General features: G+C 38.2%; 1 protein-coding gene across 1 annotated transcript in view; it reads left to right on the top strand.

Annotated features, from left to right (window-relative positions):
• Positions 1–9,401, top strand: part of LOC148016841 (Ribosomal L28 family) — a 32,683-nt gene extending 23,282 nt beyond the window's left edge. Inside the window, exon 2 of the mRNA XM_087663149.1 lies at positions 8,516–9,401. Coding sequence (XP_087519275.1) covers positions 8,516–9,062 — 547 coding nt within the window. The 3' untranslated portion in view covers positions 9,063–9,401. The remainder of the gene's footprint in view (positions 1–8,515) is intronic.
• Positions 9,402–17,399: the final 7,998 nt, after the last annotated feature.

Raw genomic sequence — 17,399 nt, 5'->3', positions numbered from 1 at the left:
AGGTAGATGGCCTTGGTGGTGCCATTGAAGAGAGCCCTATACTCAGCCTTAGCTAGCCTCGGTTGTGGAAACCACCACCGTCTCTTGCTTATGATTGGACCAAGAAATGGGAATCATGCCCAAGGTGAAGAGGTAGCCGCCATGGGAACGCCGGGTGTCAGGATCTCCTGCCCAATCAGAATCAGTGCACCCTTGTAAACATAAACTAGAACCATAAGGGAGACCATAAGGATAAGTACACTGTAAATAATGCAACACACAAAGACGTGCAATCCAATGTTACATCCTAGGTGTTGTGAAATACTGACTGAGAATGCTGACTAAGTAAGCTAAGTTTGGCCTAGTATGAATTAACCAAAGAAGTTTTCCTATTTTATCATTAGGTGTGTGTGTGTATGCATGACACTTGAAGACTCTAAAGTGGGATATGACAAGCTGAGAGCCAAAGAATGCCTCGTACGAGGTCTTCTAAGGAAGAACCGCAGTCAGGCATCGATTGAGAATGTACACCATAGTGTTAGTAGCCTTAACCCAAAGGCACTTAGTGAGCTCTGTTGCAAATAGCATAGAGCGTGCCAGTTTCATGATTGTTCGGACCCGACGCTCTACGACTCCATTTTAAGAGGGGAAGTAGAGGTGAGCTGGCAAGCGATGCCATGCTGCTGTAGAAACTCAGAAAACTCATGGGAGATGAACTCACCACTGCTATTACTTTCATGTAATAAATACAACGACCCGTTTGGTTATGAACCAATAGCACCCAAGCAGAGAAATATGTGAAAGCATCGGACTTATGCTTGAGGAAGTACACCCACATGTATCTTGAATGATCATCCATTATCTAAAAGAAGTACAACGCACCTTTCAAGGCAGCAGTGGATGTTGGCCCACAAAGATCAACGAGAATCAATCTAAGAGACGTCTCAACTCTATGTAGTTTCTTATTTCAATTGCTTACCTAGGCTTGAGTTCATAAAGAAATATCTGTCTTTGTCATTACTCATAAACTAGAAATTGTTTTGCATACGTTCTTCATCATGAAAATCATCCATACAAATAGGAGAAGGGGAATGATCATTAACAAAATCTGAAATGGTAGACATACTTGGCACCGAAGAGTAAGTATAAAGGCAATGGAGTGTACTCTATGCCAATTTCCAGTTGCAGATGGCCAGTCCTAGTGGAGATTCCGCCCTTCTTGCATGGTTAGTAGATTGGTGCACCGAATCTAAAGGATGAAATTCAAACTTACCTTCTATTTGCTGTTGGGCTCAGTGCATCAAAATGAGATTGTACTTAGCTGTAGTAATCTTGTAAGGTTGTGGAACTCCATGGTAGTCCAATGATTGTCCGGCCATGTTGAGAGCTTGTGAAGCAAGTTGTGAGGCCCACTTCGACTCCTTCCTCGATGGATTTAGCTCGGACGTGAGAAGTGGTGCAGAAGTAGTGTTCGAAGTCATCAGCCGTTACTGTTGTTTCTGCTTCTTGTGTAGAGCTTTCAGATCAAAGCCTAGGTTTCTCTCAAAGACCTCGGCTTTGATACCATGTGAAGAAAATACCCTAACACAGAAACACAAATAACACTGTATGACAAAGCATAGACTGATAGAATAGCACAGTTAGGGTTAGGGTAACTCAGAGACAATGAACACAGATATTACGTGACCAGTGGTATCACAGGACTGTCTTTTTGCAGACGCCTGCTCTGTGTTCTGTCGACTCTGATGCAGACGCCCTATCTGTGTTCTGTTGACTCCCCTCATGTGAAACATGAGAGTTCTCATTCGCCACCCAACCACACTTAGGAAGATGTTGGAGAAAAACCCCCGTCGTGACTCTCTTGCTAGCCGTCATTACCTAGCGAGTTATACTAATTTTATGACTCACTTACTTCCTAAGCTCCCCTAAACCCGTACGGGCACCCAAGGCTCCCGGACGGTCATCTCTCGCGCTTATTCCCAATAAGTTAACATTTATTGATGTAACATTTCCTTCCCCTTAAGAATTGGTTTCGTCCTCGAAAACGATACTTGGAAGGTCCAACTGTAAATTAGGAAACCTTTTTCTTAAAGTGCTTACTCGCTTCCATGTTGAGCTTTCTTCTAAACAATCCCTCCATTTTACCAGACATTCTTGATAAATAGTATGCCTTGTTCGTCTATTACGAATGTTTAAAATTCTTTCTGGTTCATGTGGAATAGATTGGTCACCGAATAGCTCCTCAATGTTATCATTTAAGACTAGATTATCCATATCACCCAACTTTTTTCTTCGCTTGGTTACATGGAAAACTGGATGTGTTTTACTACCAACAGGTAGTTGGAGCTTGTAAGCCTGTTTTCCCAGTCTCTTAAGTATTGTGAAAGGACCACAATACCTGGGTGAAAGCTTTGGACATCGTCCTATTTTCATGGTTTTAGTTTGTCCAGGCACTTTAAGACAGACCAATTCCCCTTCCTCGAAGGAGATGTCTCTTCAGTGAGGATCTGCATAAGCTCTAGCTCGGTCTTGAGCTTTTTTAATATTATCTGAGCAAATTTTAACATACTATTTATATCCTCCAAAAAATCCTTTGCTTCCTGAACCTTTTCCTTATGCAGTCCTATTGCATGAGGAGCTCTGGGCTGAAACCCATTCATTAGCATGAATGGACTATATCCAGTGGAAGAGTGTTTGGCACTATTATATGAAAACTTCGCTATCTGTAAATACTCTTCCCAATTAGTTTGCCTTTTATTTATATATGCTCTCAACATATCTTCAAGGATTTGGTTAACCCTTTCAATTTGCCCATCTATTTGCGGGTGCTCTGCCGTGCTCATGCTAAGTTTAGTATCCAACTTCCTAAACACAACACGCCAAAATTGACTATCAAATTTTCTATCCCGATCAGAAACTATATTTGCCGGAAGGCCATACAATCGGTATATGTTCTCTATGAACAACCTAGCCAATTCTGGTGTTTTAACATTAGTTGAAGTTGGAATAAATCTAGCCATTTTGGTTAACCTATCCACAATCACCCCCACAGAGTCGTGTCTCCTCTGTGTCCTGGGTAACGCGACAATAAAGTCCATGGAGATACTCTCATTTTTCCGAAGGAATCTCTAATGGGTGGAGAAGTCCTCCCATTTTCAATCTTTCACCTTTATTAACTTGGCATTTATTACATTTGACCACATAGTCAAGGACGTTCTTATTCATTCTAGGCCAATAGAACTGCCTTTTAATAAGACTATAAGTCTTATTAACTCCTTGATGTCCCGCACTAGGGGTATCATGACACTCAAAGAGTATCTGGCACCTTATTTCTTCTCTTTCAGGACACATACCCTACCCTTGTAGAGTAAATAACCATTATCAATGGTAAAATTCTTCCACCTGAATCCCATTTGAGCAACCCCTGATGCTCCAATTCCTTGTTGAACATCCTTAGATGTTTTTTTCTCAGTGGAGGCTCTCCCATTTGGATCCCCATTTTCTATTGTCTCCCATATGGTGGAATATGCCGGGTCAACCTGGCATTTCCCTTTTAAAGATTTAAGCAAATCGGAAGTGAACTGAGTAAAACTCAAATAATTTATGATGGGTATTCTGCTGAGCGCATCAGCAACTATATTGTACTTTCCTTTTCTATATCTTATTTCATAGTCGAACTCTTGAAGGAGTTCGACCGATCTGGCTTTTCGCCCTTGTAGATCTGGTTGGTCATTAAGCCACTTAATGCTTTCATGATCCGATAAGATCAAAAGTTTGGCACTATACAAATAGTGCCTCCATTTCTTTATTGCATGTACTATTGCATACAACTCCCTCTCATAAATGGAATAATTCTGTTTTGTACGTTCTAATTTCTTGCTTTCAAAAGCAACCGGTCGACCCTCTTGTAATAAGACTGTGCCTACTGCCCTGCCACTAGCATCAGCTTCAACCACGAATGGTTTATTGGGATCCACAATTAATAGTACTGGAGCTGTAGCAATGGCTACCTTAAGTTTTTGAAAACTTTCATTTTGGTCTGTTTCCCAATTAAAGCTCTTCCCTTTCCCTTTAAGTTGGTCCGTCGTTGGAATAGCTATCTTGGCATAATCTCGAATGAATCTACGATAAAACCCAGATAAACCTAGGAAGATCTGCAGCTCTTCCAGGTTCCTTGGAGATGGCCATTCAATAATTGTCCTTACTTTTTCTGGATTCATCTTGATTCCCTCTTTTGAGATAATATGCCCCAAATATTTGACTTCTTGTGCAAAGAATTCACATTTAGTTTTTTTCGCATAAAGGGAATGGGTTCTTAACAATTGGAATACTAACCGTAAGTGTTCCAAATGTTCTTCTCTTGATTTACTAAAGATCAAGATATCATCCAAGAAGACTACTACAAAGAGTCCTAGATAGGGTAGTAACACACTATTCATCAGCTTCATAAAAGTAGCTAGTGCATTAGTGAGGCCAAAAGGCATCACCAAAAAATCATAATGCCCGTATCTAGTACGAAATGCTGTCTTAGGAACATCCTGGGCCTTAATTCTTACTTGGTGATAGCCTGATCTTAAGTCAATCTTTGTGAAGAAAAGATCTTCCATTCTGGACATAAGAAATTTATTCTTCACTGTTATCTTATTAAGTGCTCTATAATCAACACAAAGTTGTATAGAACCATCGTTTTTCTTTACCAATAAAATTGGCGAAGCCCAAGGTGAATTGCTGGGTTGTATAAACCCCTTATTAAGGCAATCCTTGATTTGTCTTTTGACTTCTTGGTGTTGTGTTTCACCTAGCTTGTAAGGTGGTTTAGAAACAGGGCATGTATCCCTATCTATGTCAATTCGGTGATTTACATCACCCCTATTTGGTGGAAGGCCACTAGGTAAGTCAGACGAAAACACATCTTTAAATTCATCTAACAAACCACTTAATTCATTATTTACATTCAACTCACAAACATAAGAAAATTGTTGCTTTATATTACAAGAAGTAAAAGTATCCTGTACTGGAAGGGGCCATAGCATATATACCTCACAAGCTTCCTTCTTTATAAGCTTTTGAACTTCAAGGGAACACATCAAAGGGTTATCAGATACTTCATGTTCACCTTGAATCACAGAAGTCTTACCATCTCTTTCAAATTTCAGTGTATTATGATGATAATTACGCTTTAAGGATGGTTCCAATCCCCATAGCCACTCCCTCCCTAAAGCGATATCGGCTCTTTTTATATTCATAATCTGGAAATCAAGTTTATCTTTATATCCTTGAATCTCGATTTCCAAATTGGATACCATTGTATCCCATATTTTGTTATCCTGACCTTGCATCATGCGAACAATGTATTGATGCTCACTCTTTTGTTGAGGAAGTTTCAACTTTTTGACAAGTGCATAACTTATGAAATTGTGGGTGGCAGAGTCATCAATCATGACTCTAACCCTCTCCCCACCTATCGATCCATGCACTCTAACTAAATCATGTGGTCCGAAGATAGGTTGCCACATAGAAGTTGTCATACAACACCTGTGTTGTACATCCTTGTGCAAGACCTCTAAAGATTTATACCTTTCATGCCCCTTTAATTCCAAGGTCTGCACCACATGGATTTGTTTCTCTTTTCCCTTGCCCTTGTCCTTATCCTTTCCTTTATCTTCTCCCTTCTTTCTTTGAGGGCAATTCCAAGCAGTAGGGTTAGGAGATAGGCAATTGAAACACAACCTTTCTTTTTTGGCCTTATCAAAGTCATCTTGACTTAGCTTCGGCCGTACATATTGTTAGGGTTGTTTCTTACCCTTAAAGAATGCAATTTTCCTTTTGGATTTGCTTACAAATTTTGAGGCTTCAAATTCCTTAGTCTTGGGTTCTGTATCGGTGAGACTAGTGAGTGCACCTGGACGCGTATTATCTTCATTGATTAGTGCAAATTTAATTGCCTCTTCAAGTGTCTTAGGTGAACTCCTTTTCACTTCCTTTTTACAGGCCTTATCTAGTCTCCTTGTAAATCCTCTTGTCTTTTGAAATTCATCTATTCCTTCCAATTTGAGGATTATCTCATGATACTCCTTGAGATATATTAGCAAAGGTCTTCCTTTTTGTTTAACAAAATCCCAATCTTTCCAATTTCTTTCCATTTCATTTTCAAGAAGGAATTCTTTCAAAAAGATCGATTCAAATTGAGCCCAAGTTTCAGGTATTTTATTTGCCTCCTTTAAAGTTCTCCACCATTTATATGCCTTTGGCCCCAAGGTTAAACTAGCCTCCAACGCTTGGAGATGTGGTGGAGTATTCTTTAATTTGTGTAAATCCTCCCATTTTTGGAGGAAGTTAAAGATAGTATCTTTATTTCTATCTTTTTCCTCCCCATGAAATTGAGGGGGTTTCATGTCCTTTAACATTGGATTATCTCTCAGTTTTTGGTGGGGTTTCCTTGGGTCTCGCATAATCACATCTACATCTTTCGATGAAGATGGAACATCTGAGGCCTTTGCTTTACTTTTATCCCTTTTCAGTAATAGGGCTAATTGGGATTTTATTTCGGTAAGTGCTTGAGTTAACAACTCCATTTGAACCCCTTGTGTTTGCACACGAGCAATTAAATCATCAAATTGTTCTCGTGTAGCAAAAAATTCTTCCCAGTGTTCTTCTTGTATTTTAATTTCATGGGGATCCACCATAGGGTGGTCCTCGGAACTAGAGCCTTCAGTTATCCCCTCTCTCTCTTTCCCCTCCATCTATATACTGGAATTGGAAAGAAAAAGCAAGAAATTTAGAAACAAAAGTGCTTCCCTGATTACAAAGGTGGGATACATGTCGGCGGCTAATAAAACACTGGTGCAGGGCTGTCATCACAAGAAACAAGGCTTGTCTATCACGGGACCATCTTTTTGCAGACGTGTGATCGGTGGTATCACGGGATTGTCTTTTTGCAGACGCCCGCTCTGTGTTCTATCGACTCTCCTCATGTGAAGCACAAGAGCTCTCATTCGCCACCCAACCACACTCAGGAAGATGTTGGAGAAAAACCCCTGTCGTGACTCTCTTGTGAGCCATCATTACCTAGTGAGTTATACTAATTTTATGACTCACTCACTTTCTAAGCTCCCCTAACCCCGTACAGGCGTCCAAGGCCCCCAGAGGATCATCTCTCGCGCTTGTTTCCCAATAAGTTACATTTATTGACGTAACAACAGAGAATGAATGAAATGATATGACTATTGAATATACAATGCTCATGTAGCACAAACACACTATGCAGTGAATGAGTATTGTACCTTGAATTCCTATATCTCTAGGATCAGGGCAAGGAAATGAGCTAGAGAGTGTGTTGTACTTTGAACAGATCTTGAATCGCAGCAAGGCAGCCTTCGGATGTCGAACACTAGCAAATGCAGCCAAGGAAGGCTGGATTTGATGCAGACGGTAGTGCAAGAGAGAGAAAGACTAAAAAGACAGGCGAGGAGAGAGAAAGACTAGAAACACAGGTGAGGAGAGAGAAAACAGAAAATGCAGGCTGCAAGAGAGAGAAAACAGCAGCGACATGCTGAGGAGATGATGGCGACAGTTGGAGGGGAGAAAATCTGCAGGGCGGTAGTAGTTGGGGCCTGCAAACGCAACGGTATGTTGATGTGGCAGGTACGATAGCTGGACGACGAACAGCAGCAGTTGCTTGGCTGGAAACAGTAGCAAATTGATGATGGAGGGCTGGAAACAGGTGCTAGACGAGTGAAGATTGCAATGGACAACTTGGACTGCGATGTCCTCCGTGAATGGGGTGTGGGTAGCAAGCTGGAAACACTTGAAACCTACAAAAATGAGATTAGGGCTGAATAGAGGGCAGCATACCTATTTATAGAAAGTTTGGGCCCTCCCAAGTGGGTTTGTGCTTATGGGATATAGACGGTCTAGGAACACATTTCTTTAAATAAAGAAGGTTTCTTCCTTGATTAAGCATGTTTTGGGGCTGTTTAAGGGAAGCTAGTGCATTTTTAGCTCAACAGTATAATCATGAAGTGCCTAATTGTTTTTTGTTCATTTTTATCGTTGGCTTCATAACCAATGATAATGTAAGAAATACCTAGGCCTTCCACATTGGAAAGTACAAAGCTGGATCTTATGACTTGACATGGGTATGGATCTTAAATGAACTATTATTTGAAACTCAACTATTAGAGTCTATTATGCATATTTGTACTGGTTGCTGGATGGTATCACTTCAGTCCTCTGAGGTCTTAAATTTGGTAGAAATCTGTGATTAGACATATATTTTTTCTCTCAAAAGTCAGTCTTATTTGAAAGGCTGCTGGAAAAGATCTGATAGTGATCATATTGGATTCTTGATTGCACAAAACACCACTCTGATTGTGGTCACGTGGCATGTGAGTACTGTTTGAAATTCTTTGGCAAAATAGAGAAGCAGCAGGGAATAACATAGGTGAAAGGAAAAGTTATTTGGGTTTTGCTGTGCCTTTAGTTAGTTGTGTAAATGAATCTTTGTGACAATGGCACTGTTATCTTGGTTTAACAGGACAAGACGGACCTGGAAACCAAATCGACAGAAGAAGCGGCTTTTTAGTCTTGCCTTGGATAGGTATATATTGCTGGATGTCACCACATCTGCTCTTAAGTCAATTGATAAAGTAGGTGGTCTTGATGAATACATGCTTAGAATACCTCAAAAAGACCTACATGCTCCAAAGCTTCTATTTTTGAAGAAATGGATATCACAATCTTACAAGAAACGTGGAGACGTGATGCTTCCAGTTGGTCTAGAAGGAAGGGTTAAGAAAATGATTGAATGGGGTCTGGAACAGAGACATAAATTACAAGAGGAGGAAGCAAAAGTAGAAGCTGAACCAACCACGAAGGAGCCTGTTCTGGAATGGGGAGCTCCTGAACCTGAAGAAGATGACTACATCAACGAGATGTTTTCAAAGTTCAGCATAGGAAAACAGCAAACTTCCAGAGAGGGAGCAGGTCTGCGCAGTAGAGGCAGGAGACCTGAACCAAGTTCAGACAGTAAACCTAGCCCAGAAGAGTTTCCTGAAACTCTGTTCTCTGATGTAGCTAGCTAGCGGCTGAACGAGGGTAAATGTCTGAGAGGGGAAACAAAGTGAGTTATGCAGGCCACTGTAGACTTGCTTGTTTAAGGCACCTTTGAATGTGATGTCCCTAAATTCATTTTTGTGGATGACTAATTCATAGTTTCAGAATTTGCTTTAACATAAAAAACGGACAACATATCATGTTATCCACTGCTTTTAAAGGTCGGCATGAAATTGTGGGACTTCACAAGCAACTGTTCACAATGGTGTATGATTTTATCCATTTCCTAATTAAAACTTCATGCTTTGGAGTGCATGTAAAGTTTTCAGTTTTGGCTTCTATTGAACTGCTCTCTTTTTGTGCAAGCAAGAATCTACCAACTTTGTACCCTCTCACCATCCTTTTTACATAAATATGGGGGCTTTGTAACTATGCCCCTTTGTAGTGTCTAAAATGACTTCATGTTGAGTACATTGGAGGCTTTGTATCTCGACCTCCCTTAAAGAAGATATAGAATGTAATGGATCATCAATGGATATATTGTAGACACATGTCAACCTTTTCATATCAACGACATGAAAAATTATGTTGAAGGTTTAAATTTTGGAGGAGATGGAGTGTCATAACACAAGAAAGGTGTAAAATTAGTCCAAGGTAAGAGAACAATTGGAAAACTAAGGAATTTAGCTTCTCGAGGATGAGCAATATTCCTAATCTCACAAAGAGCTCGTGAAAAGTAAGTGATTTGAGAGGCGGGCAAGGATTGGTAGAGGACATGAAGGTATGCATTTGCAAGATGAGAACACATTAGTGGCTAAGGTTCATGCGAAGAAAAATAGTGCCTTAACAAGATAATGGTGTGAATAGAACCAAGATAAGAACCATTGGAGTTAATTTCTTTTGAATGAGTTGTGTGTTATACCATGAATGGGTAGTGTGTGTTATACCAATAAAGAGCTTGCAAAAGGCAATCCCAAATGACATGTAGGTTGAGGTCCATGTATCTTAGTATGATAATGGAGGAGTTCTTAGATGGAGAAGACGGTCCTTGAAAAAGGTTGTCTTTGTGCGAATAAGTTAGCTCCATGTCCTTTCAATGTCTATTTTGGTCATGTTAATGCCGGTGACCAAGTTGTGTTGTCAATCATGTACAAGTCCATGTGAACAAGCACCATGCCTTTTATTGTCATTTGTGAGGAGCATAGCACTATTTGGAGGTGTCACATTTGGAATCAACTCTTGTATTTTTTGGATATATTTGATTGGTAAAAAGAGAACTTGAACTATGATAATGATAGTGTGTCGTTTTGAATGTAATTGCGACCAAATTGTCCTAACATGTCCATCATAATGAGCAGTCTCTTTGTAGTCCTCTTTCTTGGTTGTTGGAATTGGATTTGGGTGCATTGCCTCCTTTGGGAAGCAAGGGCTATGCTTCTTGGTGTAACTCTAGTATTTACAGCTCATAGAGAATTTGGATCCAACAAGAGTGTTTGGACAAGACATGGCTTTTCCTTGGCTTGTGGAATTTGGATTGTAAGTGTAGTCCTTCTCTAGGGAAAAACAACAAGAGCAACGAATCCTAGTGTTAGTTTAGCATTTGTGAAGAACTTGGTTCTAAGAATGTGACTCCAAAGTAAGCATAGGAGGATAGAGGATACTCTTTCTAATGTATCATCCTAGTAGGCGAATGTAGTGCTAAGATGGTGACCAAGTAGTTAAGGATATTAAAGATCATAATTTTGGTCTTCCTTGGATTCATAGTGCAATTTCCCTTGGCACAAATATAGGGCATTAAGATGACCTTAGAATCCCTTGATAGAACTTAAAATGAACCCAATATAAAGCCTCCTTGTAGTTGTAAGCTTGGAAACATATGGTACAACTCCTTGATCGTGTAGTTAATGGACCAACTTATTTTGTGTAATAAGATATTGCAATTATCATCATATCTTTTGCATCACACTCAAATGATGCAACTCTACTTATACTACTAACTCTTTGTGGCATATGGTTGATGCATGTAAAACCCCATTGAAAAGAGAAGCAAGTTTGTTTGTCTAAGCTCTACATGTACATGTTGGCAAAGTGTATATGATTAATGACTTGCAAGAAGTGGTTCATTGAATGTCTTTAGGACCAATATCAAACAAAGGGGGCCTTTAAAAAAAATGTTTTGATAGTTAGAAAATATTAGGTATATGCAAATTAAAACGAGCCACATGTTGTCAAATGATTCAACACCGTCACCTTTTGCCAAAACTTTTAGTTTTGAAAGAAAAGGCCAAAATCCATTTCAAATTCAAATTTGAATGTCCCACCTACTCATTACCTACTCATGAAAAATTGCACAAACTTCATGGTTGAAATTTAATCCTTTACTTTGGGTTTTTGGTTTTTCTCAATGCAAGTATATAAAATGTGAGGGAAAACACATTATGATGGTCTCTTATCATAATAGATTTAGAATGACCTTGCTTGTTCTCATTGAGCTAAGACCATCCTCATGATCACAATCCCGAATAGTAGGCAACCTTGATCTCGTCCTCCTTATACAAATTAGGCCATCAAAATTAACATTGGGAGCCTATAATGTAAATGGTGTAGGGGTGATCAAAAGTGTACGAGGGAGACTTTGGAGCTCCATTTGAAAGGACACATTTGAGCTTCCAAAGTTGTTGACAAAAATTTGTATGTGAAGGTGCATCATGTCCAGATCCATGCTGTTATTGTTTTGGACACCAAGATTAACACATCAATGATGCTCGAGCTATAGTTGTAATGGATCAACATATAGTGTGGCAATAGAGCAATCACATGCTTGTTCCGATCATTGTTTGCACAACAACACGATCAACATTTTATTATTATGAACTTAACCTTGTGTTGTTGGCTTGCAATGGTGAGGACTATGCTTAAAAGAGGTGTAGAAACTTGCATTTGTTCAATACATTGATCACTCATTTGTGAGAGGATGGTCTGATGCTGTATGGTTACTACTTCACAAGATCCACATATTGTTAAGTGTCTGAATGATACTTGCACATTTGGTTTCTTGAGGTAATTCAAATTTGTAAATACCATACCAACTTGCGGCACATGGTTTTAGTGATGTTTTTTGAGAAGCTATAGTTTTCCTTTTCCTAGAAGAACTCAATGCGACTCTATGATTTGGCATTTGCATTAAATGCATTGCTATCGTATATTCTATTAGCATAAGAATGCATATTTTTTCATGAGATCATTACCATTCTATGTTTAAACATGGGTCAAGCAAAATAAGATGTCTCTTTTATGCTATGCGTTTGTTGGACAACACTCAAAAGTTTTTGGAGCTAATCAAATTTTGCTACAAACTTGCTGCACAGCTTGAGACATTGTGTTGATGAAGAACATCTTGTAAAACATAGAGTGAAAAATCAAAAAGTTGCTTGGTCAAAGTTTGAGATGTGGTGGTTTTTACATTTGACTTTTTCTATTTGTTTAAGATTTAACTTATAACTTCGTATAACATAGCAATAGTAGGAAAAAACACATAAACATGCGATACAAGTAGTTGCATGCAATAGAGTTGTCACGTCTCTTCATTGTTTTATAATTATGGAGGAAAGTGCCATTTCCCCAGTAATTATGTGCTTGTCTATCTCTCACACATAGAAATCATTATTGAGTACATTTAATAACTATATTTATATAAGAATTGTAAGTTAAAAAACTAATTTCATGTTCAAAGTAGTTTTGAGATTTAGTTCAAAACTAGTTACTACTCACAATCCTCCATGCCTTAGCCATTATTGTCCCCGTCACATTATAAAACTATAATTTTAGCTTATAATAACTAAGCATACAATGCTAACTTGTATCAATAATTAATTACTCTAAATTAAGTACCATAATGAAGCTAAGAATAAAAACACAATCAATATATGCATGTATAACTAATTGCTAAAAAGTAATAGGTAACTAACAATAATAATTCAATAGTAATTATCTAACCACTTAACTAACTAAGAAACTAACCTAACTAACTAACTAAGAAACTAGCCTAACTAACTAACTAAGAAACTAACCTAACTAACTAACTAATTAACAAAAGTAATAGTTAACTATACCATACACTAACTACACCCACTACACTAACTAAGAAACTAAGCTTAATAACTAACTAAGAAACTAACCCAACTTACTAACTAATTAACATCATTAATAGTTAACAATATTATACACTAACTACAAAACCTTTCTTGAGTAATTGGTTAACATTAGTAGCTAATTATTAAGCATACACTACACTATACACAATTTCTCTAAGTAATTACAATAACAGCTAATCACTAATTATTTAATTAGAAGATCTATTGAATATTACAGAATCTAATTGATAACTAAGAACTAAGAAATTAACCCTAATAACTAACTAAGAACCTAACCTAATCAATTAACAAGACTAATAGTTAACTATACTATACACTAACTACACACACTTTTCTTAAGAAATTAGCTAACTACAATGATAGCTGTCACTAACAATACACTAACTGTACGCACTTGTCTTAAGTGATAAGTTAACTACAATAGTAGCTGTGACTAATCATTAAACATGCACCACATTATACACTAACTTTACACACTTTGACTAAATAATTACAATAGTAACAGTCACTAATTACTTAATTAGAACATCTATTGAATATTATTGAATATGATTGATAACTATACTCCCTCCTACACTAATTAATAAACTACACTCAATACTCTCTCTCTCTCTCTCTCTCTCTCTCTCTCTCTCTCACATTACCACCTAGTCGAGTAATCACTAAAAGCATCACGGACGACTAACAACGAATCACCTGGACGACGCCATGCCGCCTCTCTCTCTCTCTCTCATTACCTCTCTCTACCCACCGAGGCAATGCCATCCATAATGAAGGGAGAAGGCAGGAAGCGAGGAAAGGTGGCAGGAGACGAGACGTGTTGGGATGGGGATTTGTTGTAATATTGCTGTTAAGAGGCTAATAACATTGGATTCTCATCATGGCTTTTATGCTCAAGTATGTATGTGTATAATGGAGAGAGAGAGAGAGAGAGAGAGAGAGAGAGAGAGAGAGAGAGAGAGAGAGAGAGAGAGAGAGAGTTTCGTGTCATCTTGTTAATTTATATCTGAAATTGCTATTGAGAATTCGATGTAATAGAAAATGCAACCAGCTTTAGACCTCCAACCTTGACAAGTTAGTGATCCAAGTGTGTGTTTGAGAAGCGTTTGCATTCTTTAGAATTTCTTCTATGAGGTAATAAGTTAGAGCCTTCATTTCATTGTAGTATCTTTTTGGTGGGCTTACAGTTTACATGCATTCATACTTTCAACCACCTCTATGCTATTCTTCACATGTGGTCTGCCATATGTAGTGTCGTTCACTCTTATGAACAATGATGGAAAAATCAAAATCTGAGAGAAGCAATAACCATTTGGCAATGTGTCTGGTTGTGTGTGGTTTATTAACATGTATACCATTGCCTAACGAGATCAACAAAAAATGCAAAGGCTACTGCCAAAATACAATGGCAAAATTTATTAATGGAAAACACCATGCCTAGACCTTCCCTCTCACTAGTGGACATAGTTCATTTCCATGTTGGTGAGCTATCTACTTGCAAAGCTTACCGGAAAGCCCATGTTGTGTTGTGTCAGTTGGCACAGTATCACTCCAACAACAAACTTAGAAGCATTGATATGCGCATGTAAGGTTATTGACCAACACAGGGATCGTAAGATTAACTTTAGCTTTTTTAAAAGTTTTATATGCTCCCTTAATACTCCTCAATCTAGTAAGACAATAAGCAATTTGTATATCATCTTGGAAACTAATGCATAGTTCAATAAAAATCACAAGTCATAACCTATGTGGCCTAGGAAGCATTGAACACCGTTGTAGTTGGTCACACAGGTGGAAGCTCAATGATCACTTTGAATGGGTCCTTCCCATTAGAATAGGTCCTTCAGGAGAATCTAGTCTCTTGGTATATGGCAATTTCATCCAGTGTTCTAACTGTCACTTTAGCTTTTTATGACTCTTGTACTCTTGTAGTTTTGCTATAATAAATACAATCCATTATTAGGAGAAATATGGACTCTCTTTTTTACCCCTTAAGGGGAGTGAATAAACAAATATAGGCCTAACCAATGAGAGAGCTGGGATTCTAGATTCTTGTAACATGGATCTTCTTGCCATATCTTGGCCCAAACCTTCCCTTAACAATAAAATAAGGAGAAATGTGAGGAATACAATGCTGTCACTTTCTAGATGTTCGTGACTCGAATTTTCATTTTCTTATTTTTTTTATGTTTCACATTTCATTTCTCCCATTTTCGGTTTCCCCCTCTTTCTTAGGCGGAACTTAAATTTATCATATCTCTTTCCTTGTTTCTTCTTTCATGACGAAATTTTACAGCCTCATTGTTGCTTGCCCTATCTATAACCCTGTGAAATTTCATTTTCTCTATACAAACACAAAGTGAGTTTCACATGTTTTATGAGAGCATAGCTTGTTCTACCAAAGCCCTAAGATTTTCTTCACAAAACTTTACAGGTATATTGTTCTCTTCCATAGATGTTATATGGTAAAGTTTTATCTTGTTTAGACAAAACTTGTGCAAGTTATGTGCATTCTTTGACATGTAATTTCTTTTGTTTTGGTACTCTAGGAGTCTCTTACAGTATGAATAATGATTTTTTGAACAGTCAACTTCTTCTTCAATGTCTTAGGGTTTCTTTGTAAACAAAGTTACATGTAAGTTGTCTTGTGGAATGGTCATAATCATTTTGTGTTAGCGCTGTAGAGAGTCATTGGCCCATTTCTTTTATGAGACAAGAAATTTAATAAATGTCAAATAATGAGCCCCTTTGCAACTTCTATTTCAAGTAATTTAAAAAAAATAAAAAATGAATATAATTTTTTTAAAACTTTTGAGTACTTTCAATTTTGATAATCTTAGTTTACAGTGATCCAAGAGTGCGATAATACATACTGTAATTAGTCAAGCGTGCTAGTTAAAGTCATAATTAAATTGTATGTTGGAGTTCTATAATCTATGGAATATTGTCTTTGCATGATGATATATTGTAGCTAGTCTATTCTACTCATTTCTTAAATTTAAATATTAAATTGGATCCAAAGGGATTTTGAAGGTCTTTTAGATTTCTTTTCTTAAAATTTTTTAATATTTTCTCTAGTTAGACTTGAATATACTAAGCGATCTAAGCATATTTGAGGATATAATAATGTAAAACAAAGTGTTTGTTTGTATGAGTAATTTTAATGGTGACTTTAGAGTATTGAAATAAGGAAACTAAGGTAAGAGTTTTAATTTGAAACTTTAGGGTTAAAAAATTTATAAGAACCTTTATTTAAAACCCTAGATACATAAAAGCTATAACTCCAAACTCATTTTCACTTTCATTCTCTACTTTCCTATACTTGTGCTCTCCTTCCTACTCTCTTTGTGTGCCACTGCTACCAGTCCCACCCTCGCCACATGGATTAGCTCCACACGCTACTACACGCACATAGGATACTATATATACCCTAGGTTTTGCGTGACCTTGAGTCTAGAGAGCTCGCTTTCCACCGTAGACCCTAGCTCTAGTATAGTGGCATCGTTTTTGTGATGCGGCAAGCCCTCTCACTTGCTCTATTCCAGACTTTGCTCTTAGGTGGGTCCCCATAGATTTATTGTATAGTTTATGTGCCAGATTGAGCCATGCAAAGGTGATAAATCGAGCCTTGGTGCATGTGGGGCAACGTCTCCATGCCAAAGCAGTGCCCACCTCATCCCAAGGCCACGCCACGATGGATCTCATCGAGCGCGATGTAGCATTTGTCATATATGTTTTGTGCACTGAGGTGCAACTTGAGGACATTTCGAGAGAGAGCCTGAGGAGATCGCACTCAATTCGAGTGTAGAGGTATCACAAAGCTTAGCCATTGTGCAGCCACCTCCCTGCCCTGATGACACTCCGACAAACGATGAGCCACCCCTCGCTTCTCCCCATGTTGTCACCATCGAGGGGGTGGAATATCTACTCATGCAAGATGTATTAGAAATTTTGGAGCTAAGAGAAGAAGAACTATACTTTATCATGGTGCATGATGCACCTAATGATTTATAGATTTCGATATACAGGATGCCCCAACACATGTTGATGAGGTGACTCGATATGATGGCACGAGTGTCGATGACATCTCTGCCATTGGAGCATCCAAGAGAAAATTGAGGATGTGGCGTCATAGTATAAGATCTTAGATGTGAGGAGTTTGAGCAGTTGCAAGAAAGCCTTTTTCGTCCTCGACTTGACTACATAATACCT

The sequence above is a fragment of the Lygodium microphyllum genome, chromosome 22 (assembly GCF_053477565.2).
Source record: "Lygodium microphyllum isolate KBCC chromosome 22, Lygodium_microphyllum_v1.1.10, whole genome shotgun sequence".
NCBI classification, from domain to species: domain Eukaryota; kingdom Viridiplantae; phylum Streptophyta; class Polypodiopsida; order Schizaeales; family Lygodiaceae; genus Lygodium; species Lygodium microphyllum.
The sequence above is the reverse complement of the archived record's forward strand: the minus strand, read 5'-3'. Positions and strand labels throughout refer to the sequence as shown.